This window comes from Haliotis rubra, unplaced genomic scaffold (assembly GCF_003918875.1).
Source record: "Haliotis rubra isolate DU_JTF1 unplaced genomic scaffold, ASM391887v1 Scf189, whole genome shotgun sequence".
In the NCBI taxonomy this organism is placed as follows: domain Eukaryota; kingdom Metazoa; phylum Mollusca; class Gastropoda; order Lepetellida; family Haliotidae; genus Haliotis; species Haliotis rubra.
Window position 1 is genome coordinate 1537501 of NW_025765880.1, and position 21574 is coordinate 1559074.

General features: G+C 42.8%; 1 protein-coding gene and 1 long non-coding RNA gene across 2 annotated transcripts in view; both read left to right on the top strand.

Annotated features, from left to right (window-relative positions):
* LOC124274208 (trace amine-associated receptor 1-like) overlaps positions 1 to 2921 on the top strand; it is a 19219-nt gene extending 16298 nt beyond the window's left edge. Inside the window, exon 2 of the mRNA XM_046709514.1 lies at positions 2824 to 2921. Coding sequence (XP_046565470.1) covers positions 2824 to 2921 — 98 coding nt within the window. The remainder of the gene's footprint in view (positions 1 to 2823) is intronic.
* Positions 2922 to 14720: 11799 nt separating this feature from the next.
* LOC124274192 lies at positions 14721 to 19697 on the top strand. Its single transcript, XR_006897887.1, has 2 exons — positions 14721 to 14945; positions 19379 to 19697. It is a non-coding gene; the product is annotated as an uncharacterized LOC124274192 (long non-coding RNA).
* Positions 19698 to 21574: the final 1877 nt, after the last annotated feature.

Below are 21574 nucleotides of genomic sequence, written 5' to 3' on the forward strand. Positions count from 1 at the left end.
TTGACACAAGATGGCTGCCGGGGACAAGGTGACAAGGGATTGTTCATTCAATATGGAATGAGTGGGCTGGTGAGAATAGGGAGAAACCTTCCAATTTTACTGGATAGTGACACAAATTATACCCAATGTAATTCCCTATTTTGACTTTTACCATAGTTCACGTGTGTTTTTCAGCTGAACTATTTACCTGTCTGTGCTTGTGATGAATGTTATCTTAGGATACTCCAACCATTCGTATCTTAGGATACTCCAACCATTCGTATCTTAGGATACTCCAACCATTCGTATTTTAGGATACTCCAACCATTCGTATCTTAGGGATACTCCAACCATTCGGGAATTGTCACTTTTTGACAGTAACGTATAAATATATGCTCACGATGCATTGAGAACTGTACAGTCGGAAAAGGATTTTGTCACTTATATTTTAGGTAAGTCTAAGCGTGTCAGATAGCTGTGTTTGAGTGTTGGCGATGAGATGCCTGACTCTGAGAGTGTGGGTTCGAATCCCAGACGGGACTCAACACAAAAAAGCACTAGAAGCTATGCCATACCGAGAAAGTGTATTCTTAAATATAACATGTGTTACATTTGGTCACTGTCGGCATTGTCTATTCATTTAGAAGATTATTGTTTGACAGATCGGGAATCATGATTAGGATGAATGTGGGATTCAGTCCTATGACGACTAGTTTCTACAGGGGCTCGGGTGCGTAATTTGCGTACTATGAACTATTTCTCTGCTTGTAGCTGTTGTCTGTTGGCATCACACTGTGTTTGTAGCTGTTGTCTGTTGGCATCACACCGTGTGTGTAGCTGTTCTCTGTTGGCATCACACTGTGTGTGTAGCTGTTGTCTGTTGGCATCACACTGTGTGTGTAGCTGTTGTCTGTTGGCATCACACTGTGTGTGTAGCTGTTCTCTGTTGGCATCACACCGTGTGTGTAGCTGTTGTCTGTTGGCATCACACCGTGTGTGTAGCTGTTGTCTGTTGGCATCACACTGTGTGTATAGCTGTTGTCTGTTCGCATCACACCGTGTGTGTAGCTGTTGTCTGTTGGCATCACACCGTGTGTGTAGCTGTTGTCTGTTGGCACCACACTGTGTGTGTTTAGCTGTTGTCTGTTGGCACCACACTGTGTGTGTTTAGCTGTTGTCTGTTGGCATCACACCGTGTGTTTAGCTGTTGTCTGTTGGCATCACACCGTGTGTGTAGCTGTTGTCTGTTGGCATCACACCGTGTGTAAAGCTGTTGTCTGTTCTCATCACACTGTGTGTAGCTGTTGTCTGTTGGCATCACACCGTGTGTGTAGCTGTTGTCTCTTGGCTTTACATCGTGTGTGTAGCTGTTGTCTGTTGGCTCTACCCCGTGCTTGTAGCTGTTGTCTGTTGGCATCACACTGTGTAGCTGTTGTCTAGTGCCACCACACTGTGTGTGTAGCTGTTGTCTGCTGGCATCACATTGTGTGTAGCTGTTGTCTGTTTACACCACACTGTGTGTAGCTGTTGTCTGTTGGCACCACACTGTGTGTGTAGCTGTTGTCTGTTGGCATCACACTGTGTGTGTAGCTGTTGTCTGTTGGCATCACACCGTGTGTGTAGCTGTTGTCTGTTGGCACCACACTGTGTGTGTTTAGCTGTTGTCTGTTGGCATCACACCGTGTGTTTAGCTGTTGTCTGTTGGCATCACACCGTGTGTGTAGCTGTTGTCTGTCGGCATCACACTGTGTGTATAGCTGTTGTCTGTTCGCATCACACCGTGTGTGTAGCTGTTGTCTGTTGGCATCACACTGTGTGTGTAGCTGTTGTCTGTTGGCATCACACTCTGGTTGTAGCTGTTGTCTGTTGACACCACAATGTGTGTGTAGCTGTTGTCTGTTGGCACCACACCGTGTGTGTTGCTGTTGTCTGTTGGCACCGCACCGTGTGTGTAGCTGTTGTCTGTTGCGACTACACCGTGTGTGTAGCTGTGGTTTGTTGGCATCACACCGTGTGTGTAGCTGTTGTCTGTTGGCACCACACCGTGTGTGTAGCTGTTGTCTGTTGGCACCACACTCTGTGTAGCTGTTGTCTGTTTGCACCACACAGTGTGTGTAGCTGTTGTCTGTTGGCACCACACTGTGTGTAGCTGTTGTCTGTTGGCACACACGTGTGTAGCTGTTGTCTGTTGCGTGTTGTAGCTGTTTGCACCACTGTGTGTGTAGCTGTTGTCTGTTGGCACCACACTGTGTGTGTAGCTGTTGTCTGTTGGCTCATTGTGTGTACAGCTGTTGTCTGTTTACACCTGTTGTCTGTTGGCTCTACCATCGTGTGTGTAGCTGTGCTGTTGTCTGTTGGCATCACACTGTTTGTGTAGCTGTTGTCTAGTGCCACCACACTGTGTGTGTAGCTGTTGTCTGTTGGCATCACATTGTGTGTGTAGCTGTTGTCTGTTTACACCACACTGTGTGTAGCTGTTGTCTGTTGGCATCACACCGTGTGTGTAGCTGTTGTCTGTTTTATCTACATCGTGTGTTTAGCTGTTGTCTGTTGGCTCTACCCCGTGCTTGTAGCTGTTGTCCGTTGGCATCACACTGTGTGTGTAGCTGTTGTCTGTTGGCTCTACATCGTGTGTGTAGCTGTTGTCTGTTGGCACCTCTCCGTGCTTGTCGCTGTTGTCTGTTGGCACCACACCGTGTGTGTTACATTTATTTGTTAGCACCATAGCCGTGCTTCTAGCCTTTGTTTCAAGCACTGTGCAAGCGCGTGCTTGTAGATGTTGTTTCTTAGCACTTTACCTGTGCTTATAGCCTTTGTTTGCTCACACTATACCTGTGGTTGCAGCTGTTGTAAGCACTGTACCACCTCGCCAGCTGCCCGACATTCAACGACAGAAGCAGCTTGGCCCTGTTGAACTGAGCACCCAGCGGGCTGTCCGATAGTCACCAGTATGAGCAGTTGATGGACATGATGGCGTGCATGTGTCACCATTATGACTATCTGGGTTGAAATAGCACATTCCATCATGTTATAAACACATAGTAATGGCATGATCGGCAGTAGGTGATAACACAAATATACAAATCTATTTTGTATTTGTTTCTTGCCCTTATGAGGAAGTTTAAAGTTTTATAGTTTTCATTTTCAAGTTTTACGAGCAAGAACAGCTGATTTCTTTACAAGGTGTGATGACCTTTTCAAAAGGTCCACCAGAAAACAGCTGTCATCACATTGCCAGCTGTCGCATGAGGCTGTTGTATATTTTCTGGATGATAGTGGTAGACCCAGCGTTCGAGGTCTCAACAAGACCAGATGGGTCTGTTTAAAAAATATATAGATTTTCACCAGAGTTGATAAACATGGAGCTTTCTGAACAGTCAGAAGCGATTGGAACTAGCATGCTGAAAACTCGTGTCGTGCGCATTTCTCAGAATTTTCTCAAATCTCTCTTGAGGGATTCCTACTGAATCAAAGATGTGACGCTCGACGAGTCGCCCACAGGTTAATAATTATTGCATCTATGTCATCAATATTTTCATTTTGATAGCAACTACATTTGTAAATGTCTTCTTAATCTTAGGTCTTCTGGGCAAACTCTTCCCCCATCTCGACCCCTCCTTTAAACTTCGCAACCCAATTGGGACGGTGGGCGGCTAGCCTAGTAGTTAAGACCTGGGTTCAGTGTGTGAAACTGATTTCTGGTGTCCCCGGCCGTGATATTGCTGGAATATTTCCAAAAGCCGCACTCACTCACTCACTCACTCACACCCACACACCACACCTCACTCACCTCACCTCACTCACTCCTCAACTCACCTCACCTCACCTCACCTCAACTCACTCACTCACACACTCACCTCACCTCACTCACCTCACTCACTCACACACTTCACTCACTCACTCACCTCACCCACTCACTCACTCACACACCTCCCTCACCTCACCCACTCACCTCACTCACTTCACTCACTCACACACTCATCTCACCTCACCTCACCTCACTCACTCACTCATCTCACTTACTCATTTCACTCACTAACGCATTCACACCTCACTCACCTCACCTCACCTCACTCCAACTTACTTACCACTCCTCCTCACTCCACTCACCTTACCTCACTCACCTCACTCACCACCTCTCACTCACTCCACTCACTCACCTCACTCACTCACCTCACTCACTCACCTCACTCACTCACCTCACTCAATTACCTCACTCACTCAACTTACCTCACTCACTCACTCAGTAGTGTCCTTAATACACGCAAACTACTAATGTTGTTCGATACGGACGTCTTCTGTACTTTGTCAGCTTGCGATAACCTCATTGGTCATGTGGAAGAGGCAACCGGCTTCGGATCAGAAGGTACACGGTTCGAATCCCATCATGGTACTCAGAAATGTTATTGCTTCCACACATACAAAGTCTGGAAACCTTTCTTGACTGCTGTATATATCGTGCACTGGCTAAAGCTAGACTAGAGTTATATTAAGAATCCGGTCTAAGAAAGACTTGTTTCCGGCGTTTACATTGTTTAATTTAACTGGGTTTATTCAGTTCCTCAGCAGAATCGTACCTACATCCTGTACAAATGGTACAGAGATTGCAAAACGATGATCTCTACTGGACCCGATCGGTTGGATCACTGACATGTTCATTTAGATGGACTCCGATTATTCCGTTACCAGTTGCTAAGTCGTTGCCAGGTGCCTGTCATTATCCCAAAAGCAGTCGGGCCCAGTCGACGTATGGCTTCGTACATAAAACGTGATTAAGACGAGAAGAGTGACACTGGATCACATGACGTTTGGATTGAAGATCACAACAAACAAAATACGCCTTTGGTCGGCCTTATAATCGGTCGGACATTTTCACGTGACTATAATCGCTGTGACGTCACAATTAATGTCCAAAATTTATACGTATATAAAGCCTCATGCGCGCACGCCAGAAGATCCAGTAGCCATCTGATCGACACCAAGAACGTTTTACTTTGTGCGTACGTTATTTCCCCTCCACAACACAAGGTAAGTATACAAACAAGGTGGGTCCACTGCGTGTACTCTGTTGGTAATGTCGGTACCACTAATGGCCTCCTCTACAGCCCTCACTTTGAAGCGACGCGTTATAATACAATCTGGTGCCAGTGCTCCAATTTTAATTGCACGTTAATCACATTACATGTACACAAAATAGGGTATGCTGAATTCTAAGGTCTAATTTATAGTGCGTCGTTTTACCATTTATTCATTATATAATGATGTCACAAATGAATTATTGACATCACAAATTTGAATTAGTGATATAAAATAATATCATGAAATAATTGTTGATGAAATGAAATGAAATTTTAATATCTTAAAATGAATTTGATGACATCTCTAAGTCGAATTTGTGATATCTAAAAGTCTTAAGTATTTTATGATACCATGAAAAAAATGTTGTCATATCAATAATTCAATTTTATATATCTTATTTAGGATTTCAGTTATCATTTTTTTGATATCGTTAAATCATTATGATTTTTAGATATTAATAAATTGATATTTTTATAGTATTTGTCCTCTTGTCCACAATAACTGCTCCCTTGATCTTTTCGAACATTCACTGCTGCACTGTGAACATGGCGGATATTAGATATTATGTTGGACATGGATTCCGCGTATCCTCCCATTACGCAGAGAGACAGTTCGCAGACGCCTTTTAAAAACAACATTTACGGTTCAACGAACAGATTAGCTACTACCTGTTACATACATATTATAATGGAATAGTCCAAATAAGAAAACAAGAATATACCTGATGCTATTATTCAAACCTGACAAACCTGTTTTAAGATTCAATAGTAACTGATAGCCTTCACTGATGACAAAGATACTTTTTCAGATGAAACGGTCAACGGTTTACAGGTCGATCCTTTATTGCGGGATAGTGAGGTATTTCAGGCCACGGCTCAACAATACAAATGCATGTTCATACCTGGGTATCCATCATATTAGGAGATATCCTTGGCATCTTTTAAAGAATTCATTGAACATGGTCAGGAAAGCTGAAGTCTTTCGTATGGTTCACGTGTAGTTTAACGCTGCAATTGCAGTAGTCTGTCTTACAGTCCCTGAAGCACATTATTTTCACTACTGCCTAGCCTTCTCTGTAGTGTTAAAGCCCTAAATGAAGCACAAGTCTAGATTTCCTCAGGAATCTCTGGTCTCCCTGGGGCTCCTTTTTAATTTAAATGGGTTTGTTTGTTACTGTCAAAATTAAATATATTTAGAGACTAAGCATTAGTCTATATATGCCAGTCTCGATTATTTACAGACCTCCGCCACATAGCTGAATATTGCTGAGTGCGGCGTAAAACTAAACTATGATGCGACGTTTCGGTATAGATTCTTATACTGTTGTCAAGTAGGAGTGAAGTACAATCTGTTTTGTTACTGTATTTCACTCTAAATTAATCACACTTAATTGGTTCAATTTTAGAACAATATATACTCTTCAAAAAAAGAAACTTGACTTGCTGCTTTGGAGTTTACTTACTGAGTGCATATAACTGATTCAAGCATAACATCATTGCTCAGTTACAGTAAAATCATCACTTTACAAATTTCTCAAACATGAGTATCCAGAAAGTGTTTGGTAAAACCACAGATGGCTATTAAAGCCACTTGGTCAGAATAAAATGTTAATATCAGGTGTGACCACCATGAGCATCGATAACAGCTTGGCAGCGGTGACCCATAGAAGAAAGGAGATGCCGAATGCTGTCTCGATGAATGTTCTCATACACTTGCTGAAGTGCTATGTGCAGTTCTTGTAGTGTCTGAGGTGGCGGATTACGCTGGCGCAAGCGTCGATCAAGAGTATCCCATAGATGTTCAATGGGGGACAAATCCGGTGATCGAGAAGGCAAAGGTAACAACTGAACATTGTTTTGCTGGAGGAAGTCCTATCAAGCACGTGCAACGTGAGGTCGAGCATTGCCATGCTCCAAAGATCACGTTGATGTCGGGAACGACGTGACGTTGAACTGGTCTTCTGGCAAAACGTCTGGCTTTCCATAGCCAATAGACTAAGGCTTAGTCTCTGAATATACATAATTTTTATAGTAACAAACAAACCCATTTATATTGAAAAGAAGCCCTAGGGAGACCAGAGATTCAGAGACTAAGAACATCTGCATTGGGGCTACACGTGCTGGGGTCATTACCAATTAGAAGTCACATCATACAACCATCAGATAACGCTATAAGTGAAAGGCATATTTATTGGCCCTCCTGTTAAGCCCTGTCCTATCTCCATGCTGTCATCACCTCATGTGGGCCGGTCAAGTGCCCCTACTGCCTAACATTTTACTGTTGGGAAACTTGCTGCCCACAATGTCACTTGGCCACTAGATGACCAAGGTGCAAGAGCTGTGTGGAACACCAACAAAATTATTTATGAATTTGAACTTATCTCCAAATTCAAAAGTTTCCTGAACCTGAGGAAATCTAGACTTGCTTTATTTAGGGCTTTAGCACTGCAGAGAGGGCTTGGCAGTAGGGAAATTAATATGGTTCAGGGACTGTGAGACAGACTACATAGCTATTGCGCAGTGTCTGGTCGGAGATTCGGAGTAGTCCAAGGATTTGGATTGTTGTGGATGATGCGGCCGTGGTGTTTGAACGAAAATGTCTCAACCGGATGTAGCGATCCTCGGTGGCGGTGATACATGCAGAAGAGCGGGAGAGGGCCATCTTCTGCTGTTAATCTCGGCATTGTAGTGAATGTATGGTGTGAAATGATAAATCTAGGGGCCTTATATACCCGTTTCCAACAGGTTTCACGTGCATTTCATGCAAGGTGAAGTTACAATGGGTACGTTTTGGCGTTATGCTTCCTTATACAAGGACAGAAATAGGCAAGATTTTACAGTATCTAAGGGAAAAATTAGTCTTTTCCCGTTTGACGACTCTTCCTAAAACAGTCGAAAGTCATGATGATCCAAAAATTAAACCTCAAGTGGTTGGAATGTGTTTTAAAGAGACAAAAATCCAATTTCAGCATTGGGTCCCTTTTTACGGTAAACAACCATTCTTTCATATCCAAAACCCAACTTTATCACTCTTTGTGAATGTGCATGCATTATCATCATAAACAATATCATTTGGACCAATTTTTAACTGTTTTTTACACTTTTGATTTGAATTTTTACATGATTGAAAATAGGACAATGGACCCCACCTAAACAAACATGTCGATATCCTAATTATCAATGACTTCCTCAGTCTGATGTTTAAAGCAATGCATATGGAGTACCATTGATTGGTGGCAATTTAAGCCTACAGTCATAGGCTTCAGCTCAGGGTGATATACAATTTTATGATGCTCATGCATTTCATGTAGGGTGCGTTTTAGCGATTCACTACAGACGTGAGTGTAACGTTACGTTTTTGTTAAACGTTTCTTTTTTCAAACGTTTTGTCGTCGGCAATGGATTCAGCATGGATTGGTTTGTGTCAAATATTTTCCTAAAATTTAAATTTGTCCTATGTCAAGTTTCTTTTTTTTAAAGAGTATTATCATAAATAACACATCTGCCCCTACGTGTGCAATACACCAGCTTGTTACAATATTATGTTTTACAGATTAAAGATAGTACCAAACCAAGGGCACCGAGAACAATGGGGAGCCTGACGACAGTGTGTCATTTGAGACATTTCAAAGTCGACATTTCATTTAACATGCTTTTCCTGAATCTTTCCAATCACGGTGCTGTCAAAAGGGGCAGAAAATTCAATGATATGAATAAATTCATTGGCTTTATCAAACAGGACAAGATCAGGTTTAATCGTTGGCAGGAATTCTTCTGAGAATGTATATGGGCCTATTCCACAGAAGTTTGAAAGCATCATTTTCCGTGACGCCCTGGACATGTTCAGGGTCGTACCATGGATGAACCTCGGAGTCCAAGCCACAGACATGGCGGAGACGGTAGTAAAAGCAACGAGCCATGCCATCATGTCGTTTAAGATATACTGTTTGTGCCATGGAAGGGCATCCACTGACAAGGTGTTGGACAGTCTTTGTGAATTCATTGCAAAGTCGACATTTCATATTGATATTTTCTTTAAGAATCACATTTTGGCGATTACGAGTGGGAAGTGACTGGTCTTGGGCAGCAAAAAGAAAGCCCTCAGTTACACATTGAAGACCAGCCGACTTCATCCAGGCGAAGGAGTAGGTGGGATTGCTATTTTGTTCCACACACTGCATATATACACGATGCAGTGGTTCCCCAGAAAGCTTCTCCACAAAAGACCGACTCTTGGCAGACTTGGTGAATGACTTCACCTGGTTTACTCCCATCGCTGTACCGTCCAGCAGTACATCGCAATCAACAAAATCAACCCCAAATTTCAGATTCTGTCCGACAAGCTTGGCACGCTTAAAATAGCTGTGGAATTCATTGCTTTCATCATGAGTCTTCATGCATCACCAGTGGATCATCCGATAAATACATATGTGCAAAAGTGCACAAAAGAATTCTATCATGAAGAACCTCGAGCTCTATTATTATTCAGTAACGATGTATGTCATCCTTTCACCCCTTGCTGTTACATACCAAGAATATTTCTGTATATGAAACAGCTGGAATAATATTATAAATATTAATTGGGAAAAAACACATCTTTTCTTTATTCAAGTCTAAAAATGAATTTATACTTTTGCAATGAAATATAGTTCTGTAGACATTGATATCATTAATCGATGATTTGGAAACAGCATGGAGTGTTTGTTGTTGAAAGCCACACTCAGCAGTGTTCCAGCTACATGGCGACGGTCTGGAAATAATCGAGTCTGGACTAGACAACCCAGTGATCAACATCATGAACATTGATCTAAGCAATCGGGACACGATGATATGTGTCAATCAAGTCAGCGAACCTGACTACGCGATACCGTCAGTCGTCTCGTACGACATGCATGGGTTGCTAAAGACTAATTGTAGCCCAGGTATTCATGGGTGAAACAGCATGGATATGTTTTCGATCTAAAAATCCTATCACGTATGACTCCAGTAGCAGTTATATTAGACCTACCAAAGGATCAAACTGCATACCTGTTAGAGCAACTGTACGAACGGTCTAGTTCTATTATTTCTTTTGTTAATCTGGTGCCAATAGTAGGGCCGCGGTATTTTGTTGATAAATAGTTCCATTCACGCAGGATTCAAACATTAGGGGAAATGTTTTGGAAACAATTCCGACGTCATGTGTACTTTTAAAGATGGAAGATTTAGTGTTCGTAATGTCTGATGGTGGATTGGTAGAAGGGCTCTCATACCGTTCGCTGCTTGCGCCGAAGACAATATTGGTAAGTGAGTGAGTTTAGTTTTACACCACTTTTAGCAATATTCCAGGAACATCACGGCGGGGGACACCAGAAATGGGCTTTACACATTGTACCCATGGGGGGAATCGAACAATTCGGCGCTACGAGTGAACGCTTTAACCACTAGGCTACCCCCGTCTACATTGGTAGTGTTTGAATCCCATTTCTGGCGTGGAATATAACTAAAACCCCAGCTCTTACAAATCATATGTGAGTTATATATAACTGTCTTCTCAGTTAATGTGGGGTAGTGGGGAAGCCTAGCGGTTAAAGCGATTGCTCGTCACGACGAAGGCCCTGCCTTGGTCCGATACCCCACATGGGTACAATGTGTGAAGCTCATTTCTCGTGTCCGGCGCTGGGATACTGCAGGAATATTTTTATAGTGGCGTAACCTAACTCACTCACTCACTCACTCTAGCTTAATGTAGAGTTAAAACCAACAAAGAAAATGTAATACTACAGGTAAAGAAGGCGGCTCTACTTCTTAAGATCTGGTTTTGAAGTATGTAAGTCATGTTATGATCATGAACATTTCAGTAAGACATCTGAAAACATGTTTAAAAACTTAATTCCTATATGTGTTTCTTTTCACCAGGGAAACATGAAGATGTTTTCTTTCTTTACACTGTCCATTGTGGCTGCGATCCTGATGTGTGAAGTCATCGTCGAAACCGAGGCTCAAGGGAGGATCAGCTGCAACGCCGGGTCCCAAGTGATAACGTTCTGCACCAGTTGCCCATCACACACAATGTGTGAAAGGAAATCTGATGCGGCAGGAAACTGCTTCTTTGAATGTGCAATATCCGAGTTCGTCTAGTGAATTCAGTCCTTCAACTGATCTTTTTCTCGACTTTGGACATAACGTCTCACCCTGTCGTAACGTGGTCTCACTGCTCTTGGGATTATGTGGTTGGTGTAGACTTGACATGGACACTTGACTTTATTCCAAAATAAATTCTGCACAGCAAAAGTTTTTGGTTTTGTGTTCCTTTAAATGCGGTGGTGGTGGTGGTGGTGGTGGTGTGTGTGTGTGTGTGTGTGTGTGTGTGTGTGTGTGTGTGTGTGTGTGTGTGTGTGTGTGTGCGTGTGCGTGCGTGTGCGTGTGCGTGCGCGCGCGTCCGCGTGCGTGCGTACGTGTGTGTGTGTGTGCTTTCATAGAAGGTTTGTGACTTATTTAACGGACAATCAGCACATGGAGTCACCGCTGATCCCATGTTCGTGTAAAACTGTGCTTTGTACTCTTCGTTCTCAGTCGACCCAGGTAACAGGCGTTGTGATAAGAGTCCGATGTGAAACTGAGACATTGTGTAATCTGTCTGTAGTCATTAGCTGTTAGATTGAGTTACGTTGTACATATGGTTTCAGCTGAGAATCAGAGAGATGTTTGCCTAACACGAAACACATTATTGTTTCAAATAAATATCTAGTCTAAATGTTTTGGACTGCGCAATAGGCTGTTGCTTTCGTTCAGTGGAAAACACTCTAATAGTTTTATGTTCAATGGGTTTGAGAGAAATTGTTCTGCACATGAAGTTTACATTACATATGATCCGGGTTAGGAGTTTACATAACATCAGTTATTCGCACAGTTCACTCACATGAGCAACAAACAGTAGAAATCAGGCGATGGCAATCACACTGGCAAGATGTTCCAGCAGAGGAGAAACCATCGTGTTTGTTGGCAACACTGGACTTCGCAAAAGAAGATCTTTATCCAAATATCCATGTTGCCCTCAACACACTTGTGACAATGCCAGTGTCTTCGGTAACTGCTGGGCGTTTCTTCAGCGCAATGACACGTGTTAAAACGTATCTCAGGTCAACATTGGTAACGGAACGGCTTAACGCACTTACACTGCTTCATATTCACAGCGATTTTGATGTCAACTTTGATAAGGTGGTGGATGATTTTGCAGAAGGGAAAAACCGCAAAATAGGACTTCTCTTCAGGTAGAGCTGATGCATACAGTAACCTTAAGCTGTGCTTACAATTGAAATTTTCCTGGTTACGCCCCTGGAGGCAACGTGAAGATGTCTACTGAGTGAGTTGGATTTAAGGCCGCTTTTCCAGTACTTCTGATACACCATCAAATGTCTGCTTAAAGTGGTGGGAGGAAATCCCGAAGTGATGAATGTCGAAGACATTGGTTTGTGTGTGCCCATAGGGTACTTTAGGAATGAATAATGAATGCAAGCTCTTCACCCATTTAATGAACAGACATTTGGTAAACTTGAGGAAAATAGAAATGCAGGCTTATCCCCCTTTTAATAAGGAACATATTGAACTTTAGGGAAAATAACAAATAAAGCTTTTACCCGAGAGAACAGTCCTGCGGCTTCCACGTTTTCTATCCAGGTAAGTAATCGAGTCCAGTCGGTTAATTTGTACTGTACATTAAGCCATGGAGCGGCTAAGATCAAGTTTCCATACGAATTGTGCATTTGATGATAAAAGCAACAAAAGTGATCATCATATAATAAAAACATGTCTGAAATAAGTTCAGATATGGTGTCATCTCAAATTTTGCGCTTGTGCGCATGCGAAGTACATAAACTATGGCATACTATTTTCAACGTTTCCCCTTAATTATTTAGTATAGCCAATCAGTAAACACATATACTTTTTCACCTATACACATATAGTTATTTGCAGTTACATGCAAAGACAAAATATACATAATTTTAAAATGATAGAAAACAATAAGTACTCCCGCTCCCCAAAATAGCACAAAATGAAATTATACTGAGTCAAAAAAGAAACTTCACATTCTTTCTTCAGGGCACTATAAAAGAACAAGAGATGGTAAGATGGTTAAATTGTTATTATTTCATTGCTGAGATCTGTGTGATGTACCGATACACTGACAGTGCCATAATCAGTTCCATTAGGCTACACCGCCGTTCCAAAACATGGGTATACAGAATGTCAAGTCACAAGAACAAAAATGCGAAATTTCTCAGTTCAATATCGTGTATGGCCGCCCCGCGCATTCACCACTGCCAAACACCGTCTCCTCATCGACTGCCTGATGCTTGTGAACACGTGATGGGGATTCTGCGCCATTGCTCTTGCAAGGCAGCGCCAAGTTCCTGCAAATTCTGAGGTTGGTTCCTAAGACCACGAAGCCTTCTCCCAAGTGCATCCCAAACGTGCTCTATTGGATTAAGGTCAGGGGGCCTCGATGGCCAGTCCATGACGTTGATTCCAGCGTTTTGAAGGAAATTTCGTGTCAACATCGCGGTATGCGGCCGAGCATTATCATGCTGGAACTGTAGACCTGGGCCATGAGCCGCCATGAAAGGAACGAGTTCAGGGGTGAGCACCTGGTCGCGGTAAGCAGCAGCTGTGAGGTTTCCACGGATGACCAGAAGTCGGGAACGGTTGTTCCCACAGAAAGCACCCCACACCATGCAACTTCCGCCCCCGAATCTGTCGACTTCCTGTACACAACATTGGGCATACCGTTCACGACGTCGTCTCCAGACTCTACGCCTGCCGTCCGCGAATCTGAGGGTAAACCTGGATTCATCGTTAAAGACGACTCGATTCCAGTCTCTCTGGGTCCATCGGAGGTGACGTTGCGCCCACAGCAGACGTTGACGTTGATGAAACGGCGTCAATATTGGCCCACGATATGGACGTCGAGAATGGAGATTGGCAGCCCGCAACCGATTTCGAATGGTCTGTGAGTACAGTCGAACGCTAAACATCTCAGCCCTGGTTCGTGTTGCCGGCAGAAATCTGTCACGTAGGTGACGTAGGACGATTTGACGGTCTTCTGCTCGTGACGTCACACGTGGACGACCCGACCTTGGGCGATCAGAAGTGGTGCCAGTTTGTTGTAGACGACCTCGCAAGTCATACACAGTACGACGGCTGCATCCCATTGCTCTTGCGACGTCAATAATTGATCTTCCCGCTAGCAACATGCCAACGGCGCGTTCACGTTGCAGATTTGACAATCGTGGCATTTCAAGTACCGTTGGAACTGTGGTTTAAAAGTGTTTCTTCAATTCTTGAGGCCAATGCAAACACGTGCATATGAAGAAAACTGCGATGCGAAGATCACGTGATCGACTGCACGTGCAAAACCTGATTTGGCACTAACGTCATTTGCACGACGAATGGATGGGTTTGAGTGGGTTTTGCTAACGTTTTTCTAGAGTCGAAAGATCAGAGAAAAATTATTCATTATTGTTCAAATTACATTTTGTGAAGTTTCTTTTTTGACTCAGTATATTTTGAGAGCCTCCATATACTAAAATGTTCGTGTATGAATGTGCGAAATTTCATGCTTTCACCATTCAATGCACATTTTATCTGTTTAGCCGCTCCATTAGTATAGCCGAGCCGCGTTGACAGTGGGAGATCACAAGACGTGCGCTTGTAAAATGTCAACAACTGAAAAAACGTTGTGGTTGGCCTCAGAATCAATCGGTCATCTCCGACTTTTCCCGGGACTCATCGCCATGACGTCACGATTAACGCCCACAGCGCGTACCACATATATAAAAGCTTCAGCATTTCGACGTGGAGCAAACACGCCCGAACCAGATCGACTTCAACAGCGTTCTTCGTAATAGCGTAAGTAGTATGTTGTTTCTCTTTTCCTCGGCATGCAAACTCAAGGGGTCCACTGCCTGTTCTTTGTGTGTGACCAGCCCAACTGTAAATCAGTGCTTGGAATCGGAACTTCATTGTATCATTGCACTTCCCCTTCATGCCAGTCAGACATGCAAATGCCAATGTTGACATTTCTAAAGACCCATATGTCAAATGTATAGCAGGGCAGTATCACGAGTGAGTTGACGATTTGGTCTACGTCACACAAACAGCGTGGCCGGTAGTGGCATTTGATGTGGCGTAATGCTGACAAATAGGCAACGCTATTCAGTACGACAAAAAGTGAACGGTAATCTCTTTTATGTGCATGTAAATGTAATGATTCAGAAATCCTTATCGGAGGGCTGAGGAATGAGTTGCTATTTAATCCGATACTGTTTTTCCCTATCTTAAACAAAGTTGTTTGCCTGAAGTATTCACACATCCATAATCGTGGGTACTGACTTTTTAAGTTACACTTTTGTCGACCCGTGAATGTCCGGGTTAGAATATTGATCTTCAGTAACCAATGCTTGTCGTAAGAGGCGACTAACGGGATCGGGTGGTCTGGCTTGCTGACTTGGTTGACATATGTCATCGGTTCCCAATTGTGTAGATCGATGCTCATGCGGTTGATCACTGGATTGTCTGGTCCAGATTCGATTATTTGCAACCCGCCGCCATATAGCTGGAATATCATTGAATCCGACAGCCATTGCACTTTGAAATCACTTGTAATCCATGCTTCCAAGAAAGGGATCATCCTGGTTATCTTTGTCCCTAATAGGGTCTAACATACAGGGATTTTACTTGTACCTCTTCAAAATCTTGAAATCAGCTAGGATATTCAGAAAAAAAAAATTCACATGCATTCAAACGCTATTGTTACTGTCACTGTCACTGTTGGAAATATCGGTAACTGGCTTGGGCGTACGGTATAAAGCAAAAAAATGGACGAAGTGAAAACAATCGATCTTTAATTATTTCATACACAGGTCTGCGAATAAACAACGAAAACGGACTCACAGCAAAATAAATGAAAGTACCGAAATGCACACATTAAACGCAATCAATAGCACAATAGTATATTACAGATGGGTTCACTTTAAGGTAAAATAATTTCTTTCTCATTGTAGTGAACTCAGTTTGTAATATACTCAGCAGCAAAAAAAACGACAGAACGAATTCAAAATTTGATAGGACAGCAGTACCGCGTCTATGCACGGAGTGCACCAATCGATTGATGAAGGACATTGGCACCTGGAACCACGCTCTGAGAAAGGCCTGGAGCAATAAATCGGCTGTGGTCGGCCTTGGTATGACATTATTCAGTCTCCTCTGAATTTCATCCCAAAGATGTTCAATTGGGACCAAGGGTCACTGCATAATGTTGACACCGATTTTCTGTACCGTGTAGCTCTGGCAGTATAGGCCCGAGCGTTATCATGCTGGAAAATGTTGTTCCGGTGACTGGCGAAATGTGGTATGACGTGGGGTCTGAGAGCTTGGTCGATGTAGCGCACCGCTGTTATGCCGCCTCCTCTCCCTGGATCAAGGTTCTGGAACACCACAGGACCCACTCTCTGGTTCAGGCCTATTCCACCCCATACCATGATGCTTCCACCTTCCAGTGAGTCTCTTTCCATAACACATTGGTCTGAGTAACGCTGGCCTCGTCGTCGCCATATTCGTGTTCTGCCATCTGCATGTGATACGCAGTACGGACTCTCATCTGTGAACAGAACAGTTTTCCATTGTCTGTATCGCCAGGTTTGGTGTTCTAGGGCACACTGTAGACGTTCACGCCGATGATGAGGGGTGAAGATAGGTCCACGGTAAGGTCTACGGCATTGGCGGAAAAGGTGGAAAGTTCTAGGCACTATTCGTTGATTTTGCAAAGGCTTTCGATTCTGTGCAGCGGGATAAACTATGGACACTTCTACAATCGCACGGGCTTAGTAGTAAATGAATAAAATGTTGAAGAGTATATACGAAAATGTTAAAGTGTGTGTCAGGAATCAGCATGAATTATCTGAACCTTTCATTAGTGAACTAGGTGTTAGACAAGGCTGTATTCTAAGCCCTTTCCTTTTTACGTTTTTCATTAATGAATTAGCAATACAAATATGTGACACATGTACGAATGGGATTCAACTACACCCAGATACAATACAACTATTTCTGCTACTCTTTGCCGATGATATTGTACTATTCTCTAGTACCGTTAGCGGTTTACAGAAACAAATAGATGAATTAGACAAATTTTCTGACCAATATAAATTGTGTGTAAACAGAGACAAAACCAAAATTATCGTCTTTAAGAAAGGTGGAAAGCTCTCTAAATTAGAAAAATGGTATTAGAAAGGGCAACTACTCAAAACTACCAGTGTTTATAAGTATCTTGGTGTATATTTTTGTAATAGCCTTTCCTGGTCCAAACACACAAAACAAGCGTCAGCACAAGCCTTGAAAATCTTAATCGGTGTTTGTAAAAATATGAGATCGTTGGGTGAAATGTCCTTTAACACATTCTTTAAAATATTAGATATGAAGATAAGTCCAATACTTCTATATGGCTCTGAAATATGGGGATTACAACAATATGACAGTATGGAAAGAGTTCATATATATGCATGCAAAAAGTTTCTTGGCGTAAAACCGAACACATGTAATAGGATGGTTTACGGAGAATTAGGTACATTCCCTTTGTTTATATACTCTTCCATTAAAGCCATAAAGTATTGGGTAAGATTACTGCATATGCCATGCCATAGGTTTCCGAAAAAATGTTATGATATGATGAAATTGTATGATGAAAATGGGAAAAGAAATTGGGTGAGTGATATTAGGGAGTTGTTGTACAAAACTGGTTATGGTTATGTGTGGTGTGATCACAATGTTCAGTTGCATACCAATTTTATCATATCATTTACGCAAAGAATGAAAGATATCTATTTCCAGTCTTGGTCGGAATCACTACTTCTATCCACAAAATGTTTATACTATAATCAATGGAAATCGGACATACGTTTTGAAGACTATTTAGCAAAAATCGGCGTAAAGAAGTTCCGTATAGCTCTCTCTCGTTTTCGTTGCTCTTCCCATGAAGAATTTATTGAAACTGGCAGGTATGCAGGTATACAAAGAGAAAACAGAATATGTCAGTTATGTAATATGAGTACTGTTGAGGATGAACTACATTTCCTTCTTATCTGTCCTGTTTATACGACTCTACGAACGAACTACTTAAAGCCATACTATGATAAGCATCCAAGTGTAAGAAAATTAATTTCACTATTAACAGATACTACCACATCACTATTACAGAATCTGGCAATGTACATCTATTTCGCTATGAGATTAAGAAAAAGTATTGTTGCAGAAAAGAATTTTTCAAATGACTTCTATCTACTCATGTAAACTCTAAATGTACTACAGGCCTGTGGCCTTTTTAAGTACTGAAATAAAGATTGATTGATGTCCGTTATCACATGTACTTTGTTGAGAGAAAGAAGGGTACGTTTTAATCCTTCATCCCTCTCATACCAAGGCAACCCCAGTGCGCCAATGATCATTTTTTACTCGCGGATAAGAAAATGACTACAATGTGCAAAGGCCGAAGGCGAGGCAAGCTCTGCTGAGGTGTTCAAACCCATATGGGCATCTTGTTTTACTTGGGAGCGAACCTCTCTGCATGAAGGTTGCACTTGCTCCTCTGTACTTTACATTTCAGCTGTTTATAACCGTAAGAAAAGACGTTCGGTATTTAAGGGCATTTCAGCTTAATTTTGTATCAAAACCAAGGTTGTAGACTTCTACCGATTTAATTTAACTGCCGAACAGGCATGGTCCGAACGTTTCAAGGACACAAACCGGCGATCTCAGATCGAGCAATGTATGCAACTATGCACGGTAACGATGGAACCTTTGATGACAAGTGTGAATCGTTACACGCGTGAATCAAGGAGTTCTATGCGACAACGGACATTGAACTCATGGTTGGAAGAATCGAACTTCTCGTCAAATTATTTGGAAATGTTAGGAATAACCACATAGTCGTTCAAGACGTACGGATTTAATGGTTGTAATTTAAAAATACAAATTAACTGTGAAAGCCTACTAAAAGGGCGTTTGGGCTGAAGAGTAAATTGTGCAATGAAAGTCGACAGGCATCGTGTTTGTTTTACTTTTGTTCCCGGAAAACAGAGTTGTCACTGCAATATATTTGAATGGTTTGCACAGACAATGGACAAAACAGCACGTATGCCCATGTTAACTATGCATCCTTTTGGACATGGTGTGTACCTTCTTTGCTGCGGGTAAAAGATTAGTAATGCGTTTATTTGTTACATGGTTATTCAAACAACAGATCCGTTAAAAACAATAATTTCCTTGTGTATTTACTTTTTCAACAGGCAAACATGAGGGGATTTGCTTTCGTTGCACTCGTCTTTGTGGCTGTGGGGTGCTTGGGGAGTGACGTCATGGCCCAGTCAACAACAGAAATCAGCTGCTACGCCCCTATCTCAGATCGATTGACTTTTTATATAAACTGCAGGAGACGAGGCGAGACAATGTCCTTCATAGGTAGTGGCTCGCCAGGGGACTGTTTCTGGGTGTGCTGAAACTACCTGACCTTTCAGGACTTCTCGTAGATGTCTTCATAGGAGAGTTGTCTCAAATTGAAGTCAGGAATATTTAGAATATGCAGTTCAATAAATACTGCGCAGCTTATATCGTGTGTCTCTGGTTGCATTAGTGCATGTATCCTCCTTCTGTTGCTTCACATCAATCAAATGTAGAACCTTTATTACGGCCGCATGCATTGGTAACTTGCCGAACCCGACCCTCTCAGCATATACAAATACACCCTGACCAAAACGCAAGACAGATTGTTATTCATCTCATGGCGTGTCAAGTTAAAGTGGGAGGAAGGATTGAATAGATGCAGGTACCAGACGTTTACTCCTCGCCAGAACACGAAGCTGACAAACCAAGACACAGTCCAGGCCACAAAACACAGACCTGACAAACCAAGACACAGTCTAGACCACAAAACATGGAGCTGACAAACCAAGACACAGTCTAGGCCACAAAACACGGGGCTGACAAACCAAGACACAGTCTAGGACACACAACACACAGCTGACAAAAAAAAAAAAAGTCCAGGACACAAAACATGGAGCTGGCAAACCAAGACACAGTCCAGGCCACAAAACACACAGCTGACAAACCAAGACACAGTCTAGGCCACAAAACACGCAGCTAACAAACCAAAACACAGTCCAGGCCATAAAACACGGATTTGACAAACCAAGACAAAGTCCAGGCCACAAAACACTCAGCTCACATACCAACACACAGACCAGGCCACACAACACGGAGCTGAGAAACCAAGACACAGTCCAGGCCACACAACACATAGCTGACAAACCCAGACACAGTCTAGGCCTTAAAACATGGAGCTGACATACCAGGACACAGTCTAGGCGCACAACACAGAGCTCACAAACCAAGACACAGCCCAGGCCACAAAACATGGAGCTGACAAACCAAGACACAGTCTTGGTCACAAAACATGGAGCTGACAAACCAAAACAGTCCAGGCCAGAAAACACAGCCCTCATAAACCAAACCACAGTCTAGGCCATAAAACACGATGCTGCAAAACCAAGACACAGTCTAGGCCACAAAACGCGGAGCTGACAAACCAAGACACAGCCCAGGCCACAAAACACAGGGCTGACAAACCAAGTCACAATCCAACCCACAACACACAGCTGACAAACCAGGACACAGTCTCGACCACAAAACACGGAGCTGACAAACCAGGATACAGTCCAGGGCTCAAATAACACAGTTCACAAACCAAGACACACTCTAGGCCCTAAAACAGGGAGCTGACAAACCAGGACACAGTCTAGGCCACAAAACGCGGGGCTGACAAACCAAGACACAGCCTAGGCAACAAAACACACAGCTGACAAACCAAGACACAGTCTAGGCCACAAAACATGGAGCCGACAAACCAAAACAGTCTAGGCCACAAAACACGGAGCTGACAAACCAAGATACAGTCTTGAACACACAACAAACAGCTGACAAGCCAAAACAGTCCACGGCACAAAAGACGGAGCTTACAAAACAAAAACAGTCTAGGCCACAAAACTCGATGATACAAAACCAACACACAGTCTAGGCCACAAAACACACAGCTGAAAAACCAAGATACAGTCTTGAACATACAACAAACAGCTGACAAGCCAAAACAGTCCACGCCACAAAAGACGGAGCTTACAAAACAAAAACAGTCTAGGCCACAAAACACGGTGCTGACAACCCAAGACACAGTCTAGGCAACAAAACACAACACACAGCTGACAAACCAGGACACGGTCCAGGCCACAAAACACACAGCTGACAAACCAAGACACAGTCTAGGCCACAAAACACAGACCTGACAAACCAAGACACAGTATCGGCCACAAAACACGGGACTGATAAACCAGGACACAGTGTAAGCCACAACACACGGAGCAGACAAACCAAGACATAGTCCAGGCCACAAAACACACAGATGACCAAACAAGCAGCACTCCAAGGCCACAAAA